Here is a 20,153-nt window from a genome sequence, read left to right on the forward strand (position 1 = left end):
TTAAGTTCCACTTCACTCGTGTGGTCACTGTCGTCGTGTTCGTCGCGCCTCGCCGTGCCGTACCGTCGTTGTTGTCATTATCCGTCGCGTCGCTGCCTCCCCGACGACGATCCGACGATATCATGGTGGTTATCGCCCAGCGATGATTTGACTGGAACTTTTTAGCATTATTCGCATTATACGCGTTTGCCATTGTGACCGTTATCGCGCCGAGCACAAGGGTAACGGGGCTGGCGTTACGTCAAATAAAAAATTGAAAAAGATTGCAAAAAATATAAAAACGAAACGCAGCAGCAGCACTCTGCGCTCTCCGGTTAGTGGCTGCGCAGTTAGTCAGCGATCTCCCCCAGTGGCAAGAGTAATACAACAGCATCCGCGATAGAACTTTATACATAACTACTTTACGACTGTGATGGACAATGGCTTGAGATGACATCAAGGGCAGCAGGACGGGCGTTTGGAGAGGGTGGGATTGTGGGAGTCACAAATACACACACGCACGTGCGGACTTGTTTAAAAATAAATTCGGTTAAATAGTGTTTAATTTATAAATTTCAAATGTATGCCAGTGTGTGTGTGTGTGCGCGAGAGAGTAGAGCAGAGCAACAAAATAACAAGAAGGCAATAACAAGCAACCATTCCAGTGGAATGAGTAAATTCAGCTGGAAAGTAGCTTTACAGCCACTTCATCGCCGCAGATTCAATAAGAAAAGCCAATTGGGATGATAAGTTAATTTAATTATAAAGTATAAAAAAGTGACATGGTGCAACAAGCGAGCAAAAGAGAGAAAGAGAGAGAGAGCAAAAGGCAGAGAGCAAGCCAAAAGAACGAAAGCGGAATGAAAATGAAATATGAACAAATTCCTGCACACACAGATACACAAACACTACTGCAGCAGTGAGTGAGAGCGAGATAGAGGGAGATAGACAGACAACAGCGGAAAGCTAGTGTGTTTGTGTCAGTGCGAGCAAGTAACGCTTTAAAAACAACGTAAACGAGGTAACTAGCAGAAACAGCAGCAAGTTAGAGTGATAGATAGATAGAGAGAGGGCTGGAGGAAGGGAAAAACAAAAATAGCTTGTGCCCCCAACGTGTGGGGCTTCATCGTTGTCTCTCTCTCTCTCTGTCTCTCTGTTCCACTGTGTCTCCGCGTTCGCCAGTGTGGCAGTAGTTTTTTTGTTGTTGTTTTTGGTCATATACTCTGTATCTACGTTTTCGGTTCGGGCGTGCCGAGGCTTACGTTCCACACTAGACATTGAAGCTGCTTCTGCTACCGTGTGGATCGCATTTAGGCGACAGTGGAAATTATCGGGAATGCGTCTTGTACACACAGATACGGATATGTAAAGTGCGATAACTGATAAGAAGCAGTTCCCTCCCCCTGCCTCATTTACGCTCTGCTCTGTGATCTCTGTGATACAGGAAGGTAATCTAGATATGTAAATAGAATGTGCATACACTAGTAGACACTCGTATATAAGAGGCGGATCAGACAGGAATAATAAAACTAAAGAACAGAGTATAGGCTGCTACTGATGTTATTGTGACTCTGACAGGGAATGATGACTGCAAATGCGACTGAAACTGAGACTGAAACTGAGCCTCGCTTCAATTCTCATTTATTTGTGCTGTTAATGCTCTAATAGAATTAAACAAGATGAACTTTTGAAAAGTCGCAGCGACAAAGCCACGACCGACCGAATCGAGATTGTGCCATACAGACGAACAAATTTATCATACAATAACATAAAATAAAATACAATACAATACTCTTTGTTGTATATACTAATGTGAATACACGTTTAAACGTAGTATACAAATAAATAAATCTAGAAAAGGGCTCTAAATGCTGACATACGACGAATACTGACTGTTTTGTGGATCTGTTTGAATCTCCGGGAAAATAGGAATATGTGTCACAATTTCATTGGAATTGGGACAAAAACTGCAGCAACAAGAAGCGACTGCGAATATCCGTAAGGCATTAACAACCAATTCAGCGGATCAGACCAGGCCCGGCCAGATCTTTGAGAATCAGTTGGCTAACAAAGAAACCAAGCTCCCATCATGGGCCAGACCTCGAGTCACCGGCAGACCCACTCGAGCAGCCACAATAATAACAATAAAGAGGAGACCCTCAACGCCGGCAACGACACCGCCACCGCCACTGCAACATCACAATTTGGCAACCGGCGCACATCGGGGCGCAAATCCACATCGTCGAAACATTACACAACACTGGTGCAGCCGTTACGCAAGGACGAGCTCTCCCTCTTGCGCGACTCCCTGCTGCGCAATGGCAGCATTATGCGCAAGAACATGGGAGATCCCCAGCGCCGGCCAGTGACGATCAGCGAGCTGAAGCCACAACCACAAACGTCCACCTCGTCGAGTGCCGCCCACGGAGGAGTGGAGGATAGCAACGGATCGGTCGTGCCGCAACCCGGGGAGGCGGCCAGCAGCAGTACCAACTTGATGGCCATCCAGGTGGAAAGGCCGGTGGACCGCAGCGCTAAGACTGACGATCTGGCCGCTGAGTCGATTTCGGCTCCCAAGGAGAACCGCAACGAGTTCTACATTGTGGGCGACGGTTACCACCGGACGGACCACTGCTACTTCCGCGGCCCCAACGGCGATTTCCACAAGCTGCCCTCGGACTCATTTCACAAAATGTCCGAGGGTTGCTTTGTTCGCATGGCGGACGGGGTGTTCCGTCGCCTCGAAGTGCCCACCAAGGCGCAGATCTCGCGGCGCTCCTCCAGGGCGGAGGACATGGGCGGTGGCCTCGATGCCACCAGTGCTGCCAGCGCAGCCACTAATGTGAAGAGCCAGCTGATGAAGTTTCTGAAGCGTTCTAAGAGCCACACTCCTGCCACCATTGCCAAGCTGCAGAAGGACAAGGAGGAAGCCCGTATGGAGCGGAAGCAGCGGCTCTCCAATGCCATGCGCCAGAAGAACCTTGCAGCGACGACTGCTGCTAGTTCCAAACAGAGCCATTCATCGTACGGCACCGCATCCGGCGGCGGACCGTTGGGCAGCCGGAACAACAAGATTGTGGTGACCATGATTGAAAACGGGGGACTGCCAATTGTGGCTACCAGCAAGGCGGAGCGACCCAAGGCCAAGGATACGACATCTTCCAGTAACAAGGCGCGCGCCTCTAGGGTATGTATACACAGAGTCTGGGGGACGTACATATCTAGTTGAGGTTATGATCTGATTGCTGGGTTTAATATTCTTAAGTCTCGGATTGCAAGTGGGCGCCACACAGGCACAGCGTTGGATTTCTTTATTTTTTTATTCCCCCGGAAATATACTCATATTTGTTTGTAATCTTGTCCCCAATGAGCAATCCATTCATTTTCCCCAAAGCACAGCATTTCCTATACGAAAATGCAATTCTTAGCCCACCCTGTCGATGCGTTCATTCAATCTAATCGTAATCGCCTCTTTTGTCGCCGTTTTTCTTCACATATGACAAAGTTTCTGTGACTATCATCGGTTTTGGTGTTTGTGTGTGTTGTTCGTGCCGTGATACAAATTGAAACGAGTTTCGATTTGGTTTAACTAACATTTCTATTATTTTGATTATGGCTTTTGTTTTATTTCAGATTTTTTTGTTTCCCCCCTCACCTTCAATTAGATTCCACCTTACCCAAAAATACGAGCGGAAATTAACATTTGTTTTTGCTAATTGCACACTTGACCTTGACCGGGTTTTTTTTTATATTTTTGAGCTGATATTGGAGACTAAATTATATTGATTAGAGTGGTGGTAGCTGGAGTAGCTTTTAGTGGGTTCAATAAATGATCGTAGGTCATACCAATATTTTGGCAAATGTCGAAAAAGGGGAAAGGATTAGGATATTGTCGTGCGCTTTCCAGAGATTATAGGGTCTTGGAGTCGTATGTTGTTTTCCTTGTTTAACATGGACTAAAGAGGCAAGTTGTTCAATTGCCTTAATTAATACAAACATGTGTGCGATACTAGACACGAGCAGAGTAAAGCATACCAGGCTGCACTTGTGGGTTGTTAATTAACTGAAATTCCCGTAACAACGAGTGTAAGGAAACTGTTTTCTACTATCCAATTTCTTTCAAATGAAATCTTTGTGTACATATCCATGTGTTTATGTATGTAAATAAGAGAATACACACGCCTGTTGTTGAATACGCGTCTGTTGAAAGTTTTCCCGAGGAATTTGAACTCAACTCTGGAGTTGTATTGAATTTCTATAACTCGTTCCTCGGGTGTCTGCCTCTGTCTATGTTTACCTTTTCCATTATATCATTTTACACAGTTTTATATCAATATCATTTGCTATTGTTCCTGACTATAATCTGGCAGAGCGTATTATGAGTCTTCCCAGCATAGTGCAATCGATCAGATTGCCTAATAAGATATGAAATAAACAAATTTTCAAATAAACATAATCGGGGAGGTACATATTTAGTAGAATATCCGATTCGGAGTGGTTTTTCCATTATATCATTTTACACATTGTTATCTCAATATCTTTTGCTGTTGTCCTGACTCTACTCTGTCAGAGAGTATTATGAGTCTTCCCAGAATAATGCAATTGATCAGATTGCCTAATAAGATATGAAATAAACAAATTTGCAAATAAACGTAATCGGAGTAGGTACATATTTAGTAGAATATCCGATTCGGAGTGCTTTTTTTCCATTGTATAATTTTACACATTTTTATCTCAATTTTATTTTTCGAGTCTTCCCAGAATAATGCAATACAGTAGGTACATATGTATTAAGTAGAATATCCGATTCGCAGTAGTTTTTTCCATTATATCAGTTTACACATTTTTATCTCAATATCATTTTCTGTTGTTCCTGACTATACTTTGGCAGAGGGTATTACGGGTCTTCCCAGAATCAGATTGCCTTTTGAGATATGAAATAAGCAAATTTGCAATTAAACATTATCGGAGCAGGTATTTAGTAGGATATCCGATTCGGAGTGGGCTTTCCTATTAAGTACTGATGGCAAAACTCTAATTTTGGGGTTTTTATATCATATACAAACTGGGTCATTTCTCCCGACCTGTTTCAGCCCACAATCAGGGACTGGTAGTCATGTGGTTGGGATCAACCATCCAATCCATCCCTATAGACATTGAACAGCAGGTTGCATGAGCGTGTTAGATCAGATCAGGCTGAGCAGCAACCATTTGCATAACACGAAGATTTGCGTCAATCATTGGAGGAGCCTCAGACCAAGACTCGAATTCGTTGAAAACTGCTCTCAGTAATCTCTCGCTCTCTCTCTACCTCTCTACTGCTCAGCGTTACGCTCAGGTGATATCAGCTGCACACACATACATATAACGCTCACATTCGCACACATTCTTAAATCAGAGCTCCAAAACGGGGCTCTCTGTCGAGATACTTTTTTGGGGGAATGATGGGGGCCTGCAACGTGTCTGTGTGTGTTTTTTAGAGAGAGTGCTGCCCACTGAATCCATTCGCGTGAGTGTGTATTAAGGCCGACGTCTCTGCCTCGGCTCGGCCGCCATTCTACGATGCCTCTGCCTGTGCTTTGGAGTACTCGCACTCGCTCGCTCACTCGCACTCCAGTTGCTGCTGTTGGTTCGTGTGGCTAAAGTGGCTATTGCTCTTGGCTCTTGGCTGCTGAGCTGTCGTTGTCGGTTTGTCGGTTGTCGTTGCTGTGTTCTCTGCTGTCCGCTGCCGCCTGTTGATTGTACGAGCAGTTGGCTCTGGGGCTAGCGGCGCGTTTACGTCAGAGTTACACACGAACGGATGGAAGGGACGGACGGCCGTTAATAAAGACAAATAAATCTAAAATATAGTACTGTCTTCCCACTCCTCTGCGCTGGGTAAATGCAAATGCAAAGAACTTTCGAAAGCCCCGCGTGTGTGACTGATAAGATAACTGCGCGAATAAAAAACGAAAACGGGATTTGTGCGAAAAAGTGATACTCGGCTCCCTAATAAGGGGAGAAACATAAAGAGATATCTATATATAAATCCTAACTGTTACAAAGAAGTGAAAAAGTCGGCTTAATTGTCTAAAAAGTAGTTCATTTGCTTTCGACTCTTTGCCTGTGTGTTGGTGTAAAAGCTGCATTGGTGTTGGTTCTGATATGTGTGTGTGTGTGTGCATTGGAGCTTTTCAGCTGCTCACTGAACCAAAAAGAAGCTAACGAACAAAACGAATTTTAGATACTTGTACATGGGGATACATAGATAGACAGATAGTTAGATCCGAGGCATTGCTACTATTTGGACAGTAATTTAATCAACAACGAAAAAATCGAAAGAATAGCGTTCAGGCAAAATGAATCATAAAGCGAAAAGAGAGCTTGAAACGAAACAGCAGTGTGAGAGGGAGAGATGTAAATGTAGGAGGGGGAGGGTGACACACACAGTTGAGCTGAGAGCATCTCAGCTGGGCCCCCACAAAAAGAGAGAGAGAGAGAGAAACGAAAGCCAACGTACAGACACACACACACGCAGGTAACAGCTTACGGCGCAGGTGTGTGCGTCGGCCGGAGCGTGTGTGTAGCTGTTTCTCTCTATATCTCTCACTCTAGCTCTTTCTCGCTCTCTCCACTAACACATCTATGGGCATTTCTTTCTAGCACGTATGTTGCTTGTGTTTATTTCAGTGTCACCGGGGAGACAGATTAGCTCTTGTCCGCCTTTTGTCGTAAATATTACGCTCACAGCATTTTTTTTTTTGTATACATTAGCTATATATGTATATGTGTACCTATCTATACATATGTACGGATGGAAGTTAATTCATTTTCGAGGTTTAAAATGCGCCTCAACTGTGTGGCCAGGCGACAAAACAAACAAAGACGACTTTGAATTTGTTCCCGTTTACCGATCATTATTTAGAAAGCAACTGTAAAGACACACACGCGCACAGACACATAGACACACACTCAGGTGTAAAGTGGAGTATAAGTGATAAAGTAAAGTGAAGTAATTAAATGAAGAGCAAAAAGCCAATGTTCTCAAGCGAAAAACTCTAAAATGTCAGTCGTAGACAAACACACACAGAAACGAGTCCAAACAAAGACGACACCCACACAGATGCACTGGCATGCCGAAAGCAGAGAAAATAATCTCACCCTACCTCCTCCCCTTAACCCTCCCCATATCTAAACTTACAGTGTAACAAAAGCAAGTGTGGCCAGCCGACATAAAAGAACAATAGCTCCAAAAGCTAAAAGAAAAAGTTGTGATCTCTCCGACAAGTACTTACTTACATGTGTGCAGTGCACCGTACACACAAACACACTCTTACAGAAGACAAGAAATACATAGAGCAGCGAAGCAGCAGGCAGCAGGTGAAGCTACAAGTGGAGCTACCGTTCTCGAAGCAGAAACAGAAACAGCAACAGAAGCAGAATCAGCAGCACAATGGAAACACCTGACCTGAACCGTGGCGATACCACACGGAAGAGTGTCCGGCTCTATGCAGCACGCAAGGGGGCGGCCCCGGCGCCGCCCAAGCTATCCGTACCCCTTACCGCTAGCACCACAACCACCTCCAGCAACAATAACAACAGCAACAACAACCAAAGCGACGGAATCTTGCCGGAGCGTGAGAGAACACTACTTGCCAGTTCGATGAGGACTCCAGCTGGTCCCAGCCACAAGGATCTCGAACCCGATCTCGATGGCAGCGCCCATGTGCAGCCCGAAGATAACAACGGGGACGGGTTGGGGATTGTAGAGCTGCGACGACGCGATGCGAAGCCGCCCCTGCCGCGTGTGGCCGTCTCCGCCATGCCGACCCTGCACCCACAGCCCAAGGAACGACAGAAGCCGCCGCGCACCTTGATGACTGCCGAGGACGACGTGGGAGTGACCTTCGCCCTGGGCTCTATAGAGAAGCACATCCACAATGTCGAGGAGAGCTTCAAGCAGCAGCAACACCAGCAACAGTCACAGTCCTCGATGGACGTGATGAAGATGGAGATAATGCGCAAGCAGAGCAAGCGGTACGGTGAAACGGAGAACCTTCTAAGGTCAGGCATCAGTGACATGTCGTCGGAGAATGACTTTCAGTACCTGGGTGGACGGCGTGCCGAGCTTGATGACAGCAATGAGCAGATGCTCTCCGAGTTTCAGCGGGGCAGCGACGGCCGCAACTCCATTGGTGCATATTCCAAGAACACGACGGTCGCCTCTAGTGGCTCCGGAGCCGTCAAAAACAAGCTGGCACGCACCGCCTCAGACACCAAGAACACGGACACAGTGCTGGCCATGCGGGCCACCCTAAAGCAGAAGCACCAGCATCCAGATGAGAAGCAGGCGGCACAGGCCTGGCGACCAGCTGGGACAGCACCCACGCCTGCTGTGAGGACCTCCACCAGCCGTGGAGGCAGCAGCAACAGCGTTGTGGATGGCATTACTTCGTCCAAACTGACTGCCCCCACAATATCGGCGTCCAAGCGGCGGGAGGAAAACTTGCGCCAGTTTGAGGCGCTACTGGCACAAAAATCCCATCGTCATGCAGCATCGGGCGGGGCTGCCGGAACTGGGAGCGGTGCCAGTTCCAGCTCCAAGCGGCGCTCGGAGCGGCCCATTGTGGCACCCATTCCGCCGTACAGCTCGATCCGTACCGAAGCTGTACCCAGTTCGCACGCGGTGCGATCGAGCGTGGATGCGCGCTCCGGATCTGGCTCCAGCTCGGGGTCGGCATCTGTGACGGCTGCCCCAGCTGTGGGACACCATCGCACAACTCCTCCGGCACCCAATGCAGTGGTGAACCGCAGCAATGCGTACAGCAACCATGCTGCACAGGTAAAGCCTCCCGACCGACCACCCGAAGAAGCACTTGAACCTATCTTACAAAACCCTCCTTCTGTCTTATCAATCGTAACCAACCAAACTAGTCAGGGGGTAACAGATCTTTAAATATTTCCTCCGACCCCATATAGATTTGAAGAGAGTTAAACTAATCCATATCTGCCTTACTCTTCCAGGGTTCCCCGAACATGCAGATGCGAAGCAGTGCTCCCATGCGATGGCGCGCCACCGAAGAGCACATCGGCAAATACAAGCTGATCAAGACGATCGGCAAGGGAAACTTTGCCAAGGTGAAGCTGGCCAAGCATTTGCCCACTGGCAAGGAGGTGGCCATTAAGATAATTGACAAGACCCAACTCAATCCTGGGTCACTTCAGAAACTCTTCAGAGAGGTTTGTGCTTGCTTGTCCTTCCTTTAAATGAATGTCCTCTCAATCATGAATTTATTTTCTCTGCTCCAATCCTGGGACAACACAGGTTAGGATAATGAAGATGCTTGACCACCCCAATATTGTGAAACTGTTTCAAGTAATCGAAACGGAAAAGACCCTGTATCTGATCATGGAGTATGCGTCGGGTGGCGAGGTCTTTGACTATCTGGTACTACATGGGCGCATGAAGGAGAAGGAGGCACGCGTTAAGTTTCGACAAATCGTCTCAGCTGTGCAATACTGTCATCAAAAGAGAATTATACACAGGTGAGAGTCATCTGCGGCTCGTCATATGAGTGCAAACTCATATAAAACTTGAATTCAACAGGGACTTAAAAGCGGAGAATCTTTTGCTGGACAGCGAGCTGAACATAAAGATAGCTGACTTTGGGTTCTCCAACGAGTTCACGCCCGGCTCCAAGCTGGACACGTTCTGCGGCAGTCCACCGTATGCGGCCCCAGAGCTATTCCAGGGCAAAAAGTACGATGGCCCCGAGGTGGATGTGTGGTCGCTGGGCGTCATCTTGTATACGTTGGTGAGCGGTTCCCTGCCCTTTGACGGCTCAACATTGAGGGAGCTGCGCGAGCGTGTGCTCAGAGGAAAATATAGGTATGTACTTCGTATAATATGAACCATTTTTAAATACAGTTTTTTTAACCTGAATGTCTGGTGCTTTGCAGAATCCCCTTCTATATGTCGACGGATTGTGAGAATTTGCTACGCAAATTTTTAGTACTGAACCCCGCAAAGCGTGCTAGTCTAGAGACAATCATGGGCGACAAGTGGATGAATATGGGGTTTGAGGACGATGAGCTCAAGCCTTATATAGAGCCAAAAGCCGATTTAGCCGATCCCAAGAGGATAGGTAAGACGGGTACTGTATACAAAATTCATTACTAATATTATTAACGATTTGTGTGTGTGTGGAGTGGAGTTTTGCCTGCCAATTTGTTCTTTTCTTTTGTTATACTTATTATGTATCTGCTGCAATGTAATATTACTAATATCATTCGTTACCCAACCAACTTGGTTTTATAATTTCGTAGTTTGTAATAATTGTTCACGGATGTTCCCCAGTGTGGCGCCAGAGCAGAGTACCAGCAGCTGTGTGCTGTTGTTGGGCTCTGGCAAAGCGATGGTGGGATGCGCCAGTAATGCCTCCTTGATCTTGATTTTCGTTTTGTAAATTCTCAATCACATAGCTGCGGGGCCACAAACCGGTGTCAAAGGTTCGCTCTCGATTCGGCGTAGTGCCTACAACTTGATGTTGATGGTGAATTTTCTGATTGACGAACGGAAGCCAACCCAAAATGTATGCAATCCCGTTGGGAGAAACACTATCTACGTCACACAGCAGACAGCCCCTCGCATTAATCGCATTAATCTCTGTTCTATTTCCCCCCCTCTTGTGCCTTCTTCTTCCTTTGCCTCTGCCTCGCCTTCTGCTCCAACAGACCGACCAGGAGGAGGCGAATGCCAAACGAGCTCAAGAGAACGGAAAGTGTTGAATGTTGACACGGAATTGGTTCTTCCTTTTCTTTGGTTTTTCTTTTCTCGTTTCTCGTTTTTCGTTTCTTTTCTCGCATCTCCTGTACATAGCATAGCATAGCTATCCTTTTTGTATGCACACACAGCACACTTAGTAAATGTTTCTCGATGTACGAACTGAAATATGGAAAATAAATTAATTTCTCCCAAGAGATGAGAACTGATGTGTGGTCTTCTACTTTCAAATGCGAGTCGAGGCGTAAAGCTGTGAATATTGAGTCCGGTTTGGGGTCTGCTGCAAGTCGAATGTCAATCTGGTGATGCTCATTAGCTAAATATCGTTTGTTTTGCTCGCTGCATGGCTACGGCTACACTTACATACATACAATCTATGGCTGGTGCGCCCCATGCTCCACGCTCTGTGGTATGGGAGCTCCTGGCTGCAAACTGTAATGATTTTGCATGCGATATCTAAATGTACTACATTTTTCCCACAATCCATTCAATGATCACCCCACTCACACTTTTCCTGTTTGTCATTTCGTGCGATGTACAGAAGCTCTGGTCGCGATGGGCTACAATCGACTAGAGATTGAAAACTCGCTCTCGCAGGTGCGCTACGATGATGTGTTTGCAACGTATTTGCTGCTGGGACGCAAGAGCACAGACGTAAGTGTGGTGCGGAATATTCCCGATTTTCCATCTTGCCTCATTCTCCCCTTGTGTCTCTGTCTCTCTCCTGCCACCAATGCAGCCGGAAAGTGATGGATCGCGATCGGGCTCCTCACTATCACTGCGCAACATCTCTGGCAATGATGCGGGCGCCAATGTGGGAAGTACGGGAGTGCAGAGTCCCACACATAGAGGGGTTCACAGGAGCATATCGGCGTCTAGCACTAAGCCTAGTCGTCGAGCCTCGTCCGGTGCGGAAACATTGCGTAAGTCCCGTCAAGGGGCTAACCGTATATCATGTACAATGGGACCCATACTAATCAGTACCTCTGCTCTTTCTCATCGCAGGCACTGGACCGGCAAATGCAGCCGTAACTGTGGCGGCCGCTGCGGGAGCTGTGGGTGCGGTCAATCCAAGCAACAACTACAACGCTGCAGGCACAGCGGCGGATCGTGCATCAGTGTAAGTTGCATATGCATATTATGGACACGTCAATTGGTTGCAACATTATTTGATTTCCCATTGCAGTGGCAGCAATTTCAAGCGCCAAAACACCATCGACTCGGCCACCATTAAGGAGAACACGGCGCGCTTGGCCGCACAGAACCAGAGGCCTGCTTCGGCCACCCAAAAGATGCTCACCACGACAGACACAAGTATGAGGATTTGATCTAAAGCTTAGCATAGTTCCATCTAATCCGTTCCATTTACCTTAATCTGCTTGCAGCTCTGAACAGTCCCGCCAAGCCGCGTACGGCAACGAAGTATGATCCGACGAACGGCAATCGCACGGTGAGCGGCACCAGTGGCATCATTCCACGCCGCTCCACAACGCTCTACGAGAAGACCTCGTCGACGGAGAAGACCAACGTTATCCCTGCAGAGACAAAGTACGTGAGACCGGAGCTTGCCAATTGTTTCTGCCACCCGTTGCCACCCTGGGCAACAGTAGTGCCTTGTTTTCTTATGCTGAATTAGTTTTCCGTACTGCTGTGTCGAATCCCGGTTATTGTTTGCATTGCCATATGTAATACCCTCGTTTTGGCAGGCCCCATTTAGTTGTTCAGTTTGTCGTTAGTTGGTGGAGCCTGTCCTTTATAGTTTTGTCTTTGGTTTGCACGTCTTCCCGTTCACGGAACCGCTCGGCCTAGAAAGCAATTAGTCTGCATATTGGCCGATGGTGCGGTCATGCAGTGGCGTGGAATTGGCGACAGAACCACAAGGAAAAATTTCCCCACCCTCGATAGAAACGTAATCGTATACCGTCATGCACAATTCAGTTCTCTTTAGTTGCCGTGCAGTCAGCACAATTCAAAAGTGATTTCGTTTTAATTTCACGTTTCTTTCATTTGGTTCCATTCAAACCGAAAAACCTTAACCCATCAAAAGAATACCAAATCAAATCCAAACCAAAGCACATGCAATACATACGATACCTACAACCTATTTACGATTACGATTCTACCACCACTATGCACGTAACCAGCAGCGGATCGGCAGCTCCCGCTGGAAAAGGTCATACGAAAAGCGCGTCTGTATCGAGCCCTCGCCCCTCCACAGACGGATGCGTCTCAGTCTCGAATGACCCGCTCGGAACGAGGTATACACTTGTCTAATTAACAAACAAAGCAAAAACTGTATACAACATTTTGTTACTTTGATTATCGGATTATTTGAAACTCAATTACTTCTTATCATTTCCAAAATTGGCTGCCATTTGATTTCTTTTTGTGAGAATTATTGTGCATTTGGACATTCACATCGACACGTCACCTTCATAAATCATAGTTTCCATATCAGTCACCAAGAGCTCTATCGATTTAGTTTCCAATAATATAAAAACAATGCCGTAAGCACCCATCCACCCACATATAAACCTTCGTATGCATATGGACCTCCGATGTACAGGCAAAGCAAAGTCAAATTATTTTCCAATAATTATTTATAATTCCTAGAAAATCAAGTCAAATACCCAGAATTTAATTAACTTTATATAAACTTAACTTTTGATATATTCTGGAGGTTTTGTAAAGAATTCAAGTTATGGCCGTATCCGAATTAATAATTTAGTTTATTTGTCGTTTCCCTTTTCCCACTTTTGGCCAATTAATATCCATTAGCAAGTCAATTAGAGCGAACCGGATCCCAGAGGCTGACAATAATTCTCACCAGTCTAAATTTAAACCGAAAATCCAAATTAAATTAAATAATTCGTGCTGTGCGTGTTGTCTGAGACTCGGCTGTCGCAAGTAGTAGATATCTGTCTGTCACATGGTTCTGTATAGATATTTCAGATTAGGATTGTGGAGCGATACCAACAGCGTGAACAGCGTGAACAGCGTGAACAGCGTGGCATAACCGTTGTATGTTTAGTCGCGTGTCCTGGGATCGATGAACATGTGGAGATCAAGCCTATATACATAGAATACATATATGCCTGTTACTATAAATAATTTCAAAGTATATATTTAATTTGAATATTATTAATGTCTGTTGACTGTTCACTCTTCTATTATTAGTATTTATTGTAGTGTTGGCCTTTTCTCGTTTGGTTCTCTATTCGTTTTGTATACTATTTTCAATGTATTTTTATCGATCTAACCATTTGATCAATTGAATAATGTAAATCTCTTATCTTTTCATGTTTTTTACAATTTTAAACATTGTCTGTTTACAAAACAAATGTCTAATTTGATAACTACTACACTACCACATATGTACATCCATTCTTTGTGGCGTTCTATATCCGAAACAACAAATAACACCACCAACCAACCAACCACCACCTACGAATCTGAATCTGAATCTGAATCTGCAACAACCTTCTTCGTCTTCCTATCGACGCTCGCCCAATTATTGTATAACTCTACTACTACTACTACCTTTTCGTTCGTAATCGTAATGCAAATTGAAAACCTGAACAAACAAAAAAACCAACAAAAATTCAAACAACTAAATTCCATTTATGTTCTTGAATGAAATGAATTTTGGTTTTGAATAAATTCAATTTGGATTCGAATCGAATCGAAACAAAATCGAACAAATTTGGTGAGTGAATATCCAATCTTACGTTAAGAGATTTTATATTGTGCCTCATTTAACCAAGGGTCGTGAGCGTCTCCATACACACACACACACACACGCTTCAAGTAATCCTAGATTACAGAAGATTATTTACTATATATATTAATTGTAACATTCGCTAAAAACTGATCATTAGTTGTTTTGGGTGTACGAAAAACGATCGCGACCCTTCCCCCCACATATACAGATACAGTTGCTATTTATAATTAAGTGTGTACAACTAGTGTAGGATTTGGCTTATTTTTTTTACCAATTTATGTTCGCATACTTTCGCATAATTTGTCATTCATCCGAACGAGATTCAATTCGCGGCGATGTCAAGGCTACGACTACTGCTTCTTGCCCAGTAATTGGTGGATAGAATATCCGAATAGAATGTCGGATCGGTTTTGCTAGGGTTACGAGACTGATCAAGTGAATAGTTTTTTATTTCGTATACGCATTGGGATTTTCCAAACACAGAGTCGACACTCGGCAAAAGCGGAATATCCGTATATACGTTTCTATAAATTCATAATTTCTATTGTTTCCGTTTTCGTTTCCTCATGCATGTCTGTCTTCGTCAGTCTAACTCTATTGACTCCTACCATCGCCCGTAAATTGAATTTTCTCCATAATTGTGTTTTTGCGTTTTCCCTGTTAAATGCTTATATCCCTGATTTATACTCGATTTGAAATAGCTTGTTATTGTGCTGCTGTTGTAACCTTGTGTACGCCTACCTGACTGATCATACTAACTATATGCTCTCCAATGTACGACTTCGATGTGTCTACTTCATGCGTAGTTTCTTCAACTGTAACTCTAATTGTTAGCTGAATATATCGAATATCAGAGATGCAGAGAGACCCATCTAAATATTGTCGAATGTATCTGTTGCATCTGAAGTACTCGAACTTCGTAAGCATGAGTCATCCAAACGCTTTCATTTAGATCAGGAACTTCTCATACATACATACATATGTATATCTATTGTACCTGCTCTCTCTCTCAGCTTTCCAACGTACTGCATTATGGCATTACCACAACTACTACTATCTAAATTCATATTCATTCAGGATTTGTTGTATCCAGCATAATTAATAAGAATCGTATATTTAAGTGCTTGTCTTCTTGAGAAATTTACATGATCTATTTTTATTTTTTCTTTTCATTTTGTTTATGTCTACGACGTGATTGATAAAACAATATATTATCAAATATATATAAAAAACCATCAACTTTTGGTTATCGCCATCTATTTATCACATAAACAAAAACAAACTGCTTGATTCGCGCTGTTCTGAACACCCACCCGCCTGCCGCCATCCTACATACATGTCGTCATTGCCAAATACCAAAATCAAATCGAACCGAACCGAACCGAATCGATATCAAATACAAATCCAACTCCATCAATCGATAAATGATGCCCAAATCGATAACAAAATCGTCACTGGATCGGAACGAAACTCCAAAAACCCAACCGATCTGATACGAACCGAATTGATGATGATGATGTGCACCGCTCTCTTGAAATAATCACCCGAAACCCACCCGATACACGATACACTCGTCCAATCATTACTCATCCCATATTACGTTCAAACACTCACCCTCGAACGGTTCTTGTACAAATGATTACACAAACAAATATTTTATGGAAAACAACAAAAATTAAACAAAAACCAAATCAACATTTCTATACTGATAAAAACATATTCGTTCCCTGAAATGCGATTCATTGGATTTGAATGTACTCCGACGAACCGATTCGAAACTGATTTGATTTCCATTCATACCTATGTGTGCATACATATGTATTGTACTTGTACATATATAGTCTGTTCGATCGACTTAGAATGGCATCGGCTGTTAAATCAAGCAGACACTTTCCAAGGAATGTTCCATCACGTTCAACCTTTCACTCTGGTGAGTTTTCTGTTCACTTATTTTTATTAGTTTTAATGATAATAATTTAATTTTATCCACACCTACTAAATCCAAACCCAGTCCACAATCCCTGAAAACTAGGCTACTTGTGTAAATCCTGCATAGTTATCGTATGATTATCGATAATTGAAACGATTACTCATTTCTCATTCGATACCAATAAAATTCCGCACTGCACCCCCACATCCATATCAACATATCCAAGCGCGCTCCGATTATTTTCAGTTTTCAATCGATTATCTAGTTATCGACTATCAACTCATTTAGCTGAATGTTAATTTGTGTTATTTATCGTACCGTTACGTACTACAGTACTATATACCCCACCACATCGCTTATAATTTCCGCGATCTGTTGCACACAACTTCCATGCACGTTTGTTTGTTCGTACGTATGCCTTCTATACTTGAACCTTTCCCTAAAAACCCCGCCCCAGCCCATACCGCCACTCCTGTACATATCTTTGTGTGTTTGGAAATACGAATGGAAAACTATTCATAGCAACACAAAATGTAAAACGATAGAGTCTTATAGAAACAGATACATTTTTCTGTTTACATTCAGCTACCGCGATACCCATAAATCGCTTATCAAAAAAAAAAACATATATCAAAACTATTGTTAACTACCATCTGGCATTAATACCACCTGGGGCAAAGTGCACTGGGAGCGCCGTTGCACAGTGCACTTTGTGCCAACAAAATGGGGCATATGTCTGTTCGTTAGTGTATGTACATAAAATACATGTATAAACAGCGTAACGATCGTATCCTAGTACATGTGTACGTACTTGTCAGTATTACTAAGGAGTTATCCAACTCGTAGATTGAGTCTCGTGTGCTGCACAAGTATGTTCGCTGCTAATCTAAATGATCGTTGCTCTCCACAGGTCAAACCAGAGCACGAAACAACACGGCGCTGGAATACTCGGGCACAAGTGGGGCCTCCGGCGACTCTTCCCATCCGGGGCGTATGAGCTTCTTTTCCAAACTCTCCTCACGTTTTAGCAAACGGTAAGTGCCATTCCAACCGGAATATGTATCACTCGAAATGCCAATTTGATTTCTTCAGTTAATGGAATATTAGAAGAAAAGCAAATGCAAACTGCAAATTCGAATTTGTTTACTTTTTTTAATCGATTTTCGTTTATAATTTCCTTCCTTTTTATAAGTAAATCATTTATTATTTATCGTTTTCGTGTTTATTTACTGTTTTCGTTTGTTTCTCGTGTATTTTTCCTTGTTTTTCATTTTATGTTTCATATATATTTTGTTTCGTTTAATTGCATATCTGCAGCACACACACCCGTGCGCGTATACACCTATTAAAATATATATTTGTTTATGACACATGGGTGTGTGTGTGTGTTTATGTTCTGTACTGTACAAAGTCCATTCTGCATATCAATTCTGTCCAAAACGAGTTTTTGCTCACCCCAAGCCAGCTCCAAGTTATCGCTAAAAAGAAACGCATTAAGCATATGACTAAAAATATTTCATAAATGTATCTTGAATATGCGGGTATTGACAAAGAAACCTTGGCCTTAGGTGGCTACTATTTTTACCTAGTGCTATTATTAAAGAAAATACCTTGATCATGCAATCAATGATGCAGACATTCGGACAGGGAGACGAAGGTAGACTGCGGAAAGAAAATGTTAAAAGCAAATTGGCTAAAAATCGGCTCAAAATTATCTGGTACTGCGATATTCGATTTTGTCTGTTTTATTTCCGCACAAATCCCTGGAAATCCCACAAAATTCAAATTATTGACATATAATAAATGATAATCACCTAATTTTCTTAGTTAACAGATCATATTTCTTGTGATTCGAAAGCTGAGATAAACCCAAAAAAACGTAATTCGATGATAATCACAGATAATCGCCTGAAACGCACTGTATATTTGGCTCTACGTGAGTCATAAGTATTCTGTAAATGCACTAACATTTCTGTGTATAATTTCTGTTTTGTTTAATGTCAATCACGTGATGTTTATGCAAGTTCGTTCGTTTACCCAATCACCAACAAGTATATCACCATTGTTAAGGTCCACCTAACTGCACAACCGAAAATGCAAAAGATACCGAGAGAGAGAAAGAGAAGAGCCAGAGACTGAGGGGAATCCAAGTTGGAATCCAATGAAGGTGTAGATGAAGTCTTGCAGCGATAACGGAAAACTATCCACTTAACCGACATTATCAATTAACTTTTTACTGCTACTTATGCACATGCGCTGAAGTTCTGGCCGTAGGAAACAATAACGTTACTAACAACAACCGTTCTAAACCGTTGCGTTGGGTGGTTCGCGGAAGAGCACTCCACCCCACTCCCAATTTGGTTGGTTGCATGCAAAGACCGGTCGAGATTTCATTTGATTAAATTTGATTTTGCGCGAAAGAGGAGGGAGGAGTTTCTCATAATTATGAAATGGTTACTTATTTTCCACTAATGATATGCACGTATTTTGTATATGGAATTTTAATTATGGTTCCTTTTCTTTTTTTTGCTTTCTTATTTTGTTTATTTTTTCCATTATTTTGAACTGAAAGTCTTTCAGAATGAAAGTATGTACATATGTACTACTATATGTGTACGAGTATGTACCCGAACATATAACACAGAGCCTAACGTACACGCAGGACATTTGCTTAAGAACAGACTCAAAATTCGTATATGCACCGACACGAACCAGAGGCACGAACTCACCTTGATTTTGTGGTGGATCCTCCGTTGGTTGGGGGTCCATTGGGTTCCGTGGATCTGCGTAGCTGTGGGGTGCATATGCCAGTTTGGGGCTGGAATGACGCATGCATTTACTTGCTAATACATTTGTATTCCTACTCATATTTAGTTAGCATTTTTACGTACCATATATGTATACGTACGTGCGTACATACTATATGTATTTACTCAGTGATCTCCAAATGATTGTGTGTGTGCGAGTGTGAGTGTGAGTGAGTGTGTGGCTCGGCTGTAGTAACAATGAATGAACAAATAACTGGCAATCGTTCGGGATGATCTGCCGATGTGTCAGTGCCTGCCCTGTAATCAAAAATGCTCCATCATAAAACGAAATAATACGATATGTTGACTGCCGAATCGGTTGCAAGACTCTGTATCTAAACCTAAACCTCTGAAGTACAAATCCAACAACGAAAAATACAAAACATTCATACATACAATAGGTGCAATCACGTGTAATAGAAATACCAAACAGAATCCATGACAAGAGCCGAACTGCCAACGTCTGTCGTCTGTCGCTTCCTCTCTACGCTCTCGAAATCTCCGTCACATCTATAATTTGTTTACTCTTGTTTGAATTTATAATTTCAACATACATGTATGTGTGTATACTGGTACATACGATATGCATATAGATATTTTGTAGTAGTTCCAAACCAATCCTGTATACCCACGTTTGCTTTATACGACTCTGTACTTGCATTAAATCACCACACCGCTAGGAAGGCTCCTTTGTACTCGTCTCTTTTCCTTCATTTGTTAAATACATGATCAGTTTAATTACGATTACGATTACGATTACGATTACGATAATGCTGTTGATTATTAAAAAAAAAAAGACAATGCGAAATGTACAATGAACTTATCAGTTGTTGAAGCGATATTGCGTTTACTTTTCTTTTTCTAGTACGAAGAAACATAAAAAACAAAACAACAAACAAAACTTTTACCATTATTCCGTTTTATTCTTATCTGTCTTCTTTGGTTTCATTTCTG

The 20,153-nt window shown here is 43.3% G+C and overlaps 1 protein-coding gene and 2 long non-coding RNA genes across 26 annotated transcripts in view; 2 read left to right on the forward strand and 1 right to left on the reverse strand.

Moving 5' to 3' along the window:
- The window catches only part of LOC117590466 (MAP/microtubule affinity-regulating kinase 3), a 28,793-nt gene that overhangs the window by 5,799 nt on the left and 2,841 nt on the right, over positions 1-20,153 (forward strand). For 2 of the 22 annotated variants that reach the window (XR_004574302.1, XM_034283233.1), the window contains exons 1-14: positions 5,390-6,055; positions 7,162-8,800; positions 8,983-9,198; positions 9,284-9,504; positions 9,566-9,847; positions 9,919-10,112; positions 11,283-11,395; positions 11,481-11,664; positions 11,747-11,861; positions 11,928-12,055; positions 12,127-12,289; positions 12,886-12,999; positions 16,304-16,392; positions 17,303-17,426. Coding sequence is in view for 21 of the 22 variants with exons in the window: in XM_034283233.1 (XP_034139124.1) it covers positions 7,412-8,800; positions 8,983-9,198; positions 9,284-9,504; positions 9,566-9,847; positions 9,919-10,112; positions 11,283-11,395; positions 11,481-11,664; positions 11,747-11,861; positions 11,928-12,055; positions 12,127-12,289; positions 12,886-12,999; positions 16,304-16,392; positions 17,303-17,426 (3,332 nt within the window). In the remaining variant the exon portion in view is untranslated. Of the gene's footprint in view, positions 1-1,847; positions 3,167-5,369; positions 6,056-7,161; positions 8,801-8,982; positions 9,199-9,283; positions 9,505-9,565; positions 9,848-9,918; positions 10,113-11,282; positions 11,396-11,480; positions 11,665-11,746; positions 11,862-11,927; positions 12,056-12,126; positions 12,290-12,885; positions 13,000-16,303; positions 16,393-17,302; positions 17,427-20,153 lie in introns of those variants that run through there. The other 20 variants (XM_034283157.1, XM_034283107.1, XM_034283149.1 and 17 more) reach the window with 20 other exon arrangements.
- On the forward strand, positions 10,122-10,938 carry LOC117590713. The gene is made up of 2 exons (XR_004574326.1): positions 10,122-10,550; positions 10,693-10,938. It is a non-coding gene; the product is annotated as an uncharacterized LOC117590713 (long non-coding RNA).
- LOC117590701 lies at positions 17,440-19,944 on the reverse strand. 3 transcript variants are annotated; one of them, XR_004574324.1, is made up of 4 exons: positions 19,596-19,944; positions 19,284-19,457; positions 19,122-19,210; positions 17,440-17,870 (listed from the first exon to the last, which is right to left on the reverse strand). It is a non-coding gene; the product is annotated as an uncharacterized LOC117590701 (long non-coding RNA). The 3 variants fall into 3 exon arrangements; XR_004574325.1 differs by lacking the exon at positions 17,440-17,870 and having other exon boundaries at positions 18,919-19,210; positions 19,596-19,709; positions 19,780-19,944; XR_004574323.1 differs by lacking the exon at positions 17,440-17,870 and having other exon boundaries at positions 18,919-19,210.

Source organism: Drosophila guanche, unplaced genomic scaffold, assembly GCF_900245975.1.
Source record: "Drosophila guanche unplaced genomic scaffold, DGUA_6, whole genome shotgun sequence".
Classification (NCBI taxonomy): Eukaryota; Metazoa; Arthropoda; class Insecta; order Diptera; family Drosophilidae; genus Drosophila; species Drosophila guanche.